The sequence below is a fragment of the Schistocerca serialis genome, chromosome 3 (assembly GCF_023864345.2).
Source record: "Schistocerca serialis cubense isolate TAMUIC-IGC-003099 chromosome 3, iqSchSeri2.2, whole genome shotgun sequence".
Lineage (NCBI taxonomy): Eukaryota > Metazoa > Arthropoda > Insecta > Orthoptera > Acrididae > Schistocerca > Schistocerca serialis.
Genome location: NC_064640.1, coordinates 271,189,792 through 271,202,512, shown reverse-complemented (window position 1 = coordinate 271,202,512; position 12,721 = coordinate 271,189,792). Strand labels below are relative to the sequence as shown.

Below are 12,721 nucleotides of genomic sequence, written 5' to 3'. Positions count from 1 at the left end.
CTTATGAAGTTTGATTTGTATGTGCCAGATTTGGTTGAAATTGATGCCAGGTTTTGGGAATAGATCCCAGATATACAAACATACAGTACGCATTTTATTACTGAATTAAATATGGTGTCTTGCTGCACTCTATAAAATATATTTGAGGTTGCGATGAAATATCTTTCTTTTGTGAGTAAGTCCAATTAACAATTTAATCATGTTTTTCAGCTACTTTTCTATAACATAATGACACCATTCTTATAAAAAATGTTACCAACACTCCATATCTGCTGTATCCTGCTCATTCTACAATCTAAACACTTTGTTAATATCAATGTCACTAGAATTATTTAACAGTAATATTAGAGCACCTAATTTATGCAGTATTGCAAAATAGTATCATGATCTTACGTACTGTTTACATAACAAGCACCTCACATAATATTACAGTGACTCCTGCAAACAAGTGCTATTTTGTACTTCAAGCTAGGACACCAAATATACTGTACCATATTTATGTTCTTACCTTGTTTACATTCAGAACGCACATTACTCTCCAGTGTATCCATTTGTATTTGAATCCTTTTATATTCCCTTTCAGCTTGAGTTGATCGACGTCGATACACAACCAGTATGATAATAAATATGAAAATTAAAAAGAAAGAAATTGCAGCAATTCCTGCTATGGCCCATGGCGAAAATGAATATGGTTTGACAACTTCATAACGAAGATAACCTATTGTAAACCTTAGACTTCTCCCAACACGGACAACAACTAATGGGAGGCCTTCATCTGTTTTGATGCCGAGTTCATCTGTGCTCGGAGGCTGTGATTCAGGTGGTGTACACACTAATTGTGTTAAAGCAAGAGACGTCACATTGCATGGCTGGGTTCCAATGGTGACATTAACATCTGATTCGTCACTAGCTAGATTCAAATTCTCTCCCTGAAATAAAAAACAATAAATGTGTTACCATACATCCATACATATTATGCTCTTCACTACGATGATGATGTATGTAAGTCATTTATCAGGTAAAAGAATATATGGACAAGGACAAAATTTCTTGAGCTGGGACAAAAATGTCAGTGATATGATGAAAATTTGTTTTGTTACATTTGAAATAATGTAATCAAGTGGTAACTTTGTCTGTAGAATAGTTTTGTTTCTACAGCTTTTTAAAGTATTAATACACTGGTTTGCAAAACTTAAGGACAAAAGTAAATTTCTTATGATGATTCACTTCTGAGTAATACAGCTCGATGAAACATGGACCATACACAGAAAGAACTACTACAGTATAGCACAGAAGGTAACTGAAAGAAATATACAATGAGATGAATAGAAATGACACTTTATTGAAAGAAAATAAGTAGACTAAAAAAGGAGATGCATGATTATTAATAGGATGTGTGGTCACCACAGGCAGCAATGCATGCTCTGCAACAAGCTCCCACACTGGACACAAGGTTAGTGAAGTATTCTTGCGGTAGGCACTCCGTGCCTCCGCTAGCATGGTTGACAACTGCTGGATGATCATTGGTGCATGTGAACATACTGTAATACCTCTTCTCAACTCATCCCGCATGTGCTCCACTTGATTTAAGTCAGGGAGTGGGTATGTCAGTCCTTTTGCTGAATATCATCTTGTTCCACGAGGAGCTTTGCCTGCACTGTTCGAACACTGCCACCCATAAAAATTAAATCAGGGTCAAATGTACCCCTGAAAAGAAGCATGTGGGGAAGAGGTAGTGTCACAATAACATTGACTGATGAGTATATTGTGTTCAAAGATTTGGAGGTCAGTATGCCAATGCAACATTATGCCTCCCCACACCATAACACCTAGACTACCAAAATGGTCATATCTGACAATGTCCTTGGGTGTGTTAAGTGTTACCCCCTCTTGCCATATGAGGGTATCCAGAATCACTACTCAGACTGAATTTGCTGTCATCTGAGAAGAGTATGTAACCCCATTCCTTGTTGGTCAGGCCCCTATGCTCTTGACAACATTGCAAACTGTGTCGCAGATGTGTGGGTGTCAACGGAACATGATTTACTGATCACTGTGCATAGAGACTACAACCACATAGTTGCTGCAACAGTGTGACTGTGGAGCATCAGATTGCATACCTTGCAGTCCTGTTAAATGTGGCTGCAATTGCACCTGCTGCTTAGTGTGGGTCCATTCTTGCCTGTTGCACAGTGTAGCAGTCATCTGCTGCAGTAGTTAGCCATGGCTGACCACCTGCTCTCCTTTGGGCAGCAGTGCCTGGGGTTGGGATGCTCTCCATGCACATGAAACAATACTGTGCATAATATAAAATTCCTGGGCTGTACTCTTCACACTTTATTCTTCTTGCAGTTTCGCAGTGATTCTTCCCTGTACGAAGTCATCCAGATGTTGTTGGGGCATGTTGTAATGGAAATCACCACCAAAATGCACCACAACTGCTCACTGATTGACACACGCTTTCTTTTCTTGTTCCTTCTACTACTTTGTGTTGAGTGGCCAGTCCCATTTTGCACTATAGTTACCATGACTTCACACCATGTGATGTCCAACTTTCTGTGCACAACTGGGAGACCTCCAGCAGCATGCTCCCACACACTCTATCATTTCTACCAAACAGTTTATGTGTTACCTTACTTTATCTAGATTGTCCTTAGGTTTTGCAGTATTGTACATATCACGTTACAGTGAATAAACTGAACTACTGTGTGGTCATAAAATTCTTTGCTTCAGACAGTTAATTATCAATGGAAATTCATCCAATGTTGCCAAAGATTTCAGTGAATTTTGCATTAATAAGTGACAATGAGAAAATTTTGTCATGATGAGTGCCACATTTGCATCAGTGCCCTCTAAGGGTGAAAGATAATCACTGGCAAGTGTTACCAAAATGCATTGGCCTATATGACATTTAAGTAAAAAATAAAATGCATATATTGCCTCACATAATTACTGCCAAACCAAGAAATTTTCTTATTTCTCAAAAAAATTTTCATGAGAATCTGCAAGTAAGTGGTAGTTCATTTTTCTTTATACGAGCCACAGTGCAAGCCATGAAAGTATGTCAAAAATGTTAATTTCGATTTAATTTACTCACCTGATGGATAAGCATATCTATGTGAATTGCATCAAAGGAAAGAAGAAAATAGTGAGTTGTCATACAGTACCATCTAGATTTTTGCATTCTTCTAGAAAACAGTTTGCCCTTGGTTATTTTTATCAAAGTATGTATTTCATACAGTCTAAAAAAATAAGGCAAATTTGACTGCTAAAGACTGGAATGTGAGAAATCAGTCTCTGAAAGTTATTCTGATTTCACTTGGTAGAGAATGTAGAGAATGAATACTGATGTTCTTTTCAATGGTTCCCATTTCAGGAGTTCTTTCTTTTTTTTTTTGTTCTGAAAGGATATACTTGATATCCAGTTTGGATCCACCCTTTGTTTCTTAGTGAGTCTGTTCACTGTTCATAAATTGATATGCAGCAGAATGACAGTAAAAGTACTTGTGTACTGCTTAGATTTATGCATTTTTATACTTCATTTTGTAATCAGATTATACATGGGCAGCAAACTTATTTTACGAATCAATTTACATAGCAATGCTGAAATATCAGATAATAAGGTAGAAAATATACATTGTGCTAATTGTGCAGCATAGAAATGTCATGCAAAAGTATACTGCAATAAAAGACTGTTGCAAAAATATAATGAAGCTACTTGTGAATGTAGAAGAAAGATTATTCTATTACAACTTTTGCCATTAGACTACATATACACAGCGTACATATCCACAACAATACCTTTTGGGCATTCTTCACGCACAGAAGTAAAAGTGTTTATTTTAAGACAATTTCAGAATAAAATTCAGTCACCAGATGAACAGTTATTTTTATTTTGCTTTACCAATTTCTACAGATTAACCTGTCATCTTCAGAAGCCTACAAAATTTGGGATAATATATTTCATAAGAATTTGGCCATACATTTGTGTAAAGTATGAGAAGCCTATTACAAAAACTTACTTAATATTGGTTTAGCAGATATCACTGTCTTCTTCACAGAAGTATAATGCCATGAAGTTCAAAGATGTGCATATTGTACTGGATAATTATAACAACAGATTTACTACAAATTATCGATCTGTGCTTATAATTATCACATTCAACACGTATATTTATGAATGTGTCATGCCATTATGCTGTTTTGAAGAAGATATCGATACAAAAGGGCTAATTTTGGAACATTTTCCTGCTAAACCATCACCAATTTCAATGAAATTTTATGACAACATTCGCAGATGACCAAATGAACATTAGTAAAGTTCAACATTTGTCAAAGCAATACTGGCTGAGATAAAGTCACTTATTTGACTCCATGTGCAACTTTGCACAGAGCAAGCATGAATTTCTGGAATTTGAGCTGTTATATCTCAGGGAATATTTTGTTGGAAGGAATGAAATTTGGTTGTTTTATATGGCTGCAAGCATTCTCTTAAGAATAATAATGAAAAAAATTTTACGAGTCATATTCAGCCAGAAACTCTTAGCCGAATTTGCCCAAAATATTTTCGAGTTTGAATTCTTATATCTCAAGGACTAAAGGTATCGCAAATGAGAAACATGATGTGTACTAACCTAACAACACAAGGTTCTGAGATACAAAGTTCGTTTATGAACCCCTTTACAATACCGAACAAGTTAAGTGTAAAGTTGAAGATTTTGTAAAAAGGTAAAAAAAATGTGCTGTTTACAACTGGTTTTTGCAAAAAAATAAAAAAAAAATTAAAAAAGGCTCTGTTCACTAGAAAGACAATTATTTCAACCACACAAAAAAGAAGTTTGTTGGATTATCCAATGTGGACCAACAATACTAGATAATTTGAATGAAAGTTGGGCACGAGAATTGTGTCAAGGAAAAAATGTAAATTTTGGTTTCTTATATCTCACAGAGTAAATGCATACTGAACATGAAACTTAATACACAATAGCTCAGTGGCACAAGGATGTGGATTACAAAATTTCATTCACCTGCTATTTTCCAGTAACCTGCATATTCATAGAAAATATTACGATTTTGTGAGGAGGTGAAACTATTGTATATTTGACATTTCGGTTACATACACTATTTTATGTTACAGCTTCAAAACCAATTTCATTTGAAACAACATATTTTAAGGTCCCTAACCCCTAGAACAGTGGGCAAAATTTTCAATATGGCCTAACAACACTACATAGATTGAGGCAAACTACCCAGAAAGATCGCACCGTGAAAAAAGTTTTAGTTTGGTTTCTTATATTTCGTTGATTACATGCATGATAAACAAGGAACTTTTGACACAAAACTTAGTAACAAAAGGTTTTCCAATGTAAAATATCATTCATATATTGTTCTCTAAATTTCTAAAAAATCATTTCAAACTTGATTTTTGTAAAAATTACAAAAATCAATCACATTCAATATGCTTTTAGAAAATCTCTTCTCCATAACTGATTTCAAGCAGGAAAGAGCATGTCTTCAAGTATTCAGAAAATCAAATTTGATTTTCCAGCGAGTTCTAACAATACCTGAAAGTAGGAGACAAATTTGAGGAAATGCACCACTGCAACAGGTTACATTGCACGTGGTTTCTGTTTTTAAATTGTCAAGTAATATCTTACTATACAGTGTTGGTCCTTGGTGCCATTGTCACTACCGCTTCAAGAACAGAAATCGGCAACTCCATTGCCATAGAGGTCATGCCTAATAGCTGTGCTATACTAGCCATGAGGGGGAATTCTTCATCCAGGTCCCCAGGCCTCTAATTTGGTTTCCTAATTTAGGTTCTAAATCTTTGTGGTGGTACCTGTCTGCTTACAAAGCCATTTGTTAAGTACTTTATCTCCAGTTTATCAAATCTGGAGGAATATCTCACATAGACAGCTAGCAAGAAGTTGATTTTCAGCTTCTTGACATTGCAACATTATTGACATATCAACAGAACAAAATGATGCACTGACAAAATTTATGCATGCTTGAGGACTGAAACATTCATTTTATCAGCTCCAAAGACAGGATGTTTGGTGGGTATTAGCAAAACACCTCATTTCCACACTCTCTATTCCTTCAATATCTTCATCTGGCTGACAGCATCAATTTCCAGGAAATGAACAACAGAAAGTAGCTAACAAATTTCAAAAAATATAAACTGCAATGTTGAGAAGTTTAAAATAAAAACTGATATTCCTTTTTACTTGCTGCCTATCTGAGATACTCTCACAGATTTGAGACTCGGAGATAAGGTACTTAGCAAATGGCTTTGTAAGCAGACAGGGATCATCACAAGTCTTGGAACTTAAGCTATGAAATCAAATTGCAGGACTGGAGACCTGATTGAAGAAACCCACCTATGCCTGGCACTGCATGGCTATCAGGCATGATCCCTAAGGCTACGGGATTGCTGGTACATGTTCACGAACTGGTAGTAACAATGTCACCCTGGACCAGTGCAATATAGTGAGATATTACTTTTCAATGTAAAAATAAAAACCATATGCAACAAAACATGGACAACAGGTTGCTGTCATGTAGCCTGTTGCAGTGGTGCATTTCCTCAAATTTGTCTGTCACTTTCAGGTATTGTTAGTGCACATTGTAAAATCAAACATGATTTTATGAATGCATGAAAATGTGCTCTTCCCAGCTGTGATTAGTTTTAAATCAATTATTAAAAAGAGATTTCCTAAAAGCACACTGAATTGGATTGATTTTTGTAATTTTTAGGAAAAATCAAGTTTAAAATTGTTTTGTAGGAATGTAGAAAGCAGTATGTGAATAATATTCTATACTGGACAACCTTAAACAGCAGTTTTTGACCTTTTTGCAAAATCTTCAACTTTGCACTTAACCTGTCAGTATCTAAAAGTGGTACATAAACGAAACTTCAAATCTGAGAACCCTGTGTTATTAGATTAGTGCATGTCAAGTTTCTTATTTGTCATACCTTTAGCCATTGAGATATAAGGATCCAAACTTAGAAATCTTTTAGGGCGAATTTGTCTAAAAGTTTCTGGCTGAATATGGCTTGTAAAATTCTTTTCATTATTATTCTTAAGAGAAAGCTTACAGTTGTATAAAATGACCACATTTTACTTCTTTCAACAAAACACTGCCCGAGATATAACAGCTCAAAGTCTCCAGGAATTCACGCTCGCTCTGCGCAAAGTTGCACATGGAATCAAACAAGTGACTGCATCTCGCCGAGTATTAATTCAGCAATCTTTAAGCTTTACCAGTGTTCATTGGGGACATGTGTGAATGTTCAGATAAAATTTCATCAAAATCCGTGATGGTGGAGCAGGGAGGCCTACACGAGTTGAAATGGGATGATGCACCTGCTAAACCAAAGTCTTTGAAAAACACTTCTTCTACTTTACATAAATGCACAGCAAAATTTCATGATTTATATTACCTCATATTTTGTAGTTTTGTGAAGATGACAGATGAACCTGTTGAAATTGGTAAGGCAAAATAAAAATAGCTTTACAACAGATGACCAAATTTAATTCTGAAATATATACTATAATAGAGTTACTGAGAAAATAACAGCTGTGAGTGAAATCATTTTAAGATAAGCTGTACATCAGAGTACAGTAATCAGTTTGACAAGTGTATGACTAGGACCTGCGTAAGAAGAGCATATGATTCAGACCTAAAACTATTGCTATTTACTTATTAAAAAAGCAAACAATGAATATAACCACTTGAAAATTTGTTAAAGATGCCCACTTCACACGCAGTAGAAATTTGCTTAGAGCTTTACACAGCTATAGATTTCACTAACCTCAATCACTAAAGTATCCCCTTTGTATAATTTTATTTCATTTGGAAATCTGAAGAACTGGGGATCATCCACGTACAATAGCTGAGACCTTAGATTTTGGAAATGTTTCTCCAGATCCTTTACTGTTTCAACATTATCCATAATGAATCCAATACGTAATGCCAGTGTTGTTTCCCTAAATTTAGGTAACGAGCGAGGAATTAAGTGAGCTGATCTACGTGTACGAGACATCTGCCAGAACTTCATGTTCACAGGCGGTGATGGGCATTCCATTTGTGCCATATTTAAAACAGTACATTCCTATAAAGAAAACAGATGAACTTTTAGTTTTATTATTTTGTGTAACATTCACAGAGAAGCACTAATATTCGTGCATTACAGTCATGTTATCTCAAAATGCAGAAATATAATATACATAGTAAATTAACCTCCATAAACAGAAATACACAACAAAAACTGATCCAGAATATTATCTACATTAATATTTTTTCAGTCCTTATCTGTACGTTTTGAGAATTTCAGCCACATTATCACATATACTAAAGTATGGAACATTACACCTAACCAGATATGTATATGCATGTTATTTCAACTTACTCTCTGTTTCTCAGAGGGAGAATAATTTATTTTACATTTAGTGGAAACTTCTCAAAATTAAACTTTCCTTGCTCTTAAATTCGGCAAAAATAACTCATAAATACTCCCATTTCTTGATAAACATGATGATGCAAGGCAATTTAAGTATACATTTAAATATACCAGTGCTTTAAGATATCTATGGCTTAATAATATTATGCTTTTTAAACTGAAAGGTCACTGTAAGAAACTTATCATGTGAACATAATGTTCATTATTGCTAAGCTGATTTTTAAAAAAATCGCAAGAAAATGTCTGTTGCTGTGTAATTACACAAGAAACAAAAACAAACCTATTCCAATGAAAGCAATGATAACAAATATTTTTGAGCTTTGTGGAATTTGACAATGAATGTCATATATTGTCTTCCTCTGAATTCATCTTGTTCCGAGCCTTAACAACAGATGAGGTATCTGTTAGAAAATTTGAATACTTTTTTATTTTATTTATTTATTTATTAAAGCAATAGGTAGGAGATTGCACTATAGTAAAAGTGTAGGACAGAGATGCTATAGGGTCTGGAGACCAGCAGATAAATAACCATTGTTATGGGGTTACACAAAAACCACATTCCTCAAATTTGTAACTTCAAAAGAATTTAACATCTTAGTGGAGTGAAAAGTTTCATTTATGCAGATTTTATACAGCACATGAAACTGTTGATGGTAATTCACCCATTGGTTAGGGATGTTAAGCCTAGCATTTTGTAAGTAGTAGGCTATGTGTCAGTACCAGGTTTCAAACTCTTCCTCTTCTCTTATTGTTATGAACAACAAAAACATGCACTACACTCTACAAGTACTTATAGTACTTACCTTCACTAAACAGCTATACAAAAGGTACAGTAATTATACATTATAACAGAGAACAGCCACTGTACTAAAATAATGAAAATCTACACAGTCAAATGGTTGAAAAATACGTATCCGGCTTCTGCACAATGTCTTATGACTTTACTTATTCCTTCTTTTTCCATACAATGACCAAAAATTCTTACTTTAAGCTGTCATAAACTTATCACATAAGGAAAAATTCACAGTTTAATTTCATAGCAATATTTATGCAACATGGAACTGATGTGGTATGTATGCCCTTGGCTATTTTATTTGTAAAAACATCAGGACTCAGACTAGAGCATCAGTAGCTTTATCAAATTGATTTGCACATTCTGGAAGCCTCAGGCACATCTTTAAGACACTTGTTGCCACTGTTTTGTAACAAACAATGTGTGCGTGTGATTAATACAATTGTCACTCCATCAAAAGACTACAAATTTCTCAAAGAAGGTGATGGTCAATCTTATTTCCAAGTAGGAAAGAATATGCAATGCCTTCAATCTCATTTTTGCATAACTGAATTTATTTCCTACACACATTAAAATCTTTATTTGGATTTTCTGGTAGAAGCTGGGACTGTTTTACAGCAGCAGACATAAAACTGAGTCATGGATGAATAGTAAAATCAGTCCAAAGAAATGCCAGAAATGTGCTTTGATATGAAGCTCTAAATTAATGTTTTTAGTCATCTTCCTATGCTGTAACTAAATTAAGTTTCAGAAAATTAATGCTACACTTATTTGTTCTTTGTTCAGAAGTTACAATAAAGATGACACTTACAGTTTTATTAACTGGATTTGGTTCATCTTCTACATACACAACCATTTCAGGTTTCAGTATGGTGTCAAGGTTTGTCCCATGTACAGTAATCATTCTTCCTCCAGAAGCAAAGCTTTTTAATGGTTTTATTTCCATTATTGTTGGATCCTGAGTATAATTGAAAGGATTTCCTTCAAGAGTTCTGTTGGCACCATCAATAACAAGAGTGAGACGTTGAATACATGTTGGCTGAGTGGCTCGAGAAGTGGTACACATGAGGCGGCTGCTGGATGCTTGAGTTGCATTTACATGGCATGGTAGTCCATCAAGCCAAGCAGAGATACTGCTTCCAATATTTAGGTACTGACCAGTGATGGCAAGTTGAGTTCCACCACTCTGTGGTCCCATTGGAGGAAACACACCCTCTAACTTCACATCCTGAATGACAAAAAGAAAAAAGAAAATACTAAATAAAGTCATCATTGTCATCACAAACTAGCTGTCATTGATACTGATTGCAAAAACATGAAACACACCCTATTATAAATAAGGCTACCAAAGTATTAGGAGTGTTCCAACATGTATTTTGAAGTGTATTCTTGTGGACTGTTGATAAGTTGTTACCACCCCTTTGAACAAAGGCTCCTCCACTGCTGTGATGAACTACAATAATTACCTGACTGGAGATAACTGCCAACTGTTTGACCTTTGTCCCTACTCATATCCCTAGACCCATCCAAGAGCCTCTCCTCCAAATCCATTTCCCTTCTCATTCTATCCCCTGCATGTCCATCTTCTATAAATTTACTAAAATCTGTAAAACCAAGCACCCTGGATGCCACACTATAACTGGTTACTTTGCTCCTACAGAAAGTATATAACTTCTAGTCAAACACCACCTCCAATCCACTGCCTGTAGCCAAACTTGTTACATCAAGGACACCAACCACTTCCCCCCATGCCTCAGCACTGCCAGCTGGATCAGTAATTACTTGTCACTGTTGACACCATCTCTCTATATGCCATCCCCATGCCCCTGGTCAGCTGTCACTTACTGCTACCTCTCCTACTGAACTGCCAACTCTAAACATACCATCTCATTCCTTATTCAAATGTCCAACTATAGCCTTATCAATGACTACTTCTCCTTCGAGTAGAAAATGTATGAACAAATCCACAGTATGGCCACAGGGAACCGCTTATTTAAACCTGTTTATTGCCCCTCTATGGGAAACCTTCCTAGCCATCCAAGATCTTAAAACTCTAATCTGATTAAAGTTCATTAATGATATCTATATATTCTGGATCTAGAACAAGATAGACTATTGCCATTCCTCCACAGCTGTAACACTTTCTTTCCTATTCATTTCACCTGGTCTTTTCCAAGAATCTGCACCACCTTCTTGGATGTTCACCTCTAGTTCTCCAATGGCTCCATCTAAACCTCTATCCACACGAAGTCCACCAACTATCAACAGTACCTCCATTACAACAGCCACCATCCCTTTTAAAGTAGCAAATTTCTCTATATAGTACATCCATTTGTGGGGGGTACATCTGAAGTGACAAAAAGTCCTCTACCCACAACAATGAAATCTTGTTAAGGCCTTTACAAATGGGCATTAACCTCTAATCCTAGACTGTAAATAGATCTCCCGTGTCATGTTCACTCATACCCTTAATTTCCCAAATACCTTTATGAACTAGCTGCAATGGAGCAATATCACCCCCCCCCCCCCCCCCACTGTAAAAACTTAACTATATGCTCTGATAGTGCTTCAGCTACTTTTAATTTTGTCCACATCTCCCTTAGAAGTATTCCACTACTTAGCCAATTTATGAAACATCCTTATGCCACACCTAGGCGCATACTCCCAATCCCTTTCTACACTTTTTGTATTCCTATGGAGATGTACTTCCCCCATGAACCATGGACCTTGCCGTTGGTGGGGAGGCTTGCGTGCCTCAGCGATACAGATGGCCGTACCATAGGTGCAACCACAACGGAGGGGTATCTGTTGAGAGGCCAGACAAACATGTGGTTCCTGAAGAGGGGCAGCAGCCTTTTCAGTAGTTGCAGGGGTAACAGTCTGGATGATTGACTGATCTGGCCTTGTAACATTAACCAAAACGGCCTTGCTGTGCTGGTACTGCGAACGGCTGAAAGCAAGGGGAAACTACAGCCGTAATTTTTCCCGAGGACATGCAGCTTTACTGTATGATTAAATGATGATGGCGTCCTCTTGGGTAAAATATTCCGGAGGTAAAATAGTCCCCCATTCAGATCTCCGGGCGGGGACTACTCAAGAGGACGTCATTATCAGGAGAAAGAAAACTGGCATTCTACGGATCGGAGCGTGGAATGTCAGATCCCTTAATTGGGCAGGTAGGTTAGAAAATTTAAAAAGGGAAATGGATAGGTTAAAGTTAGATATAGTGGGAATTAGTGAAGTTCGGTGGCAGGAGGAACAAGACTTTTGGTCAGGTGATTACAGGGTTATAAATACAAAATCAAATAGGGGTAATGCAGGAGTAGGTTTAATAATGAATAAAAAAATAGGAGTGCGGGTTAGCTACTACAAACAGCATAGTGAACGCATTATTGTGGCCAAGATAGATACGAAGCCCATGCCTACTACAGTAGTACAAGTTTATATGCCAACTAGCTCTG

The 12,721-nt window shown here is 36.3% G+C and overlaps 1 protein-coding gene across 1 annotated transcript in view; it reads right to left on the bottom strand.

Annotated features, from left to right (window-relative positions):
* LOC126470783 (plexin-B) overlaps nt 1–12,721 on the bottom strand; it is a 1,233,199-nt gene that overhangs the window by 29,473 nt on the left and 1,191,005 nt on the right. Inside the window, exons 11-13 of the mRNA XM_050098792.1 lie at nt 10,072–10,488; nt 7,820–8,119; nt 509–929 (exon numbers count right to left, since the gene is read on the bottom strand). Of these exons, the coding sequence (XP_049954749.1) occupies nt 509–929; nt 7,820–8,119; nt 10,072–10,488 (1,138 nt within the window). The remainder of the gene's footprint in view (nt 1–508; nt 930–7,819; nt 8,120–10,071; nt 10,489–12,721) is intronic.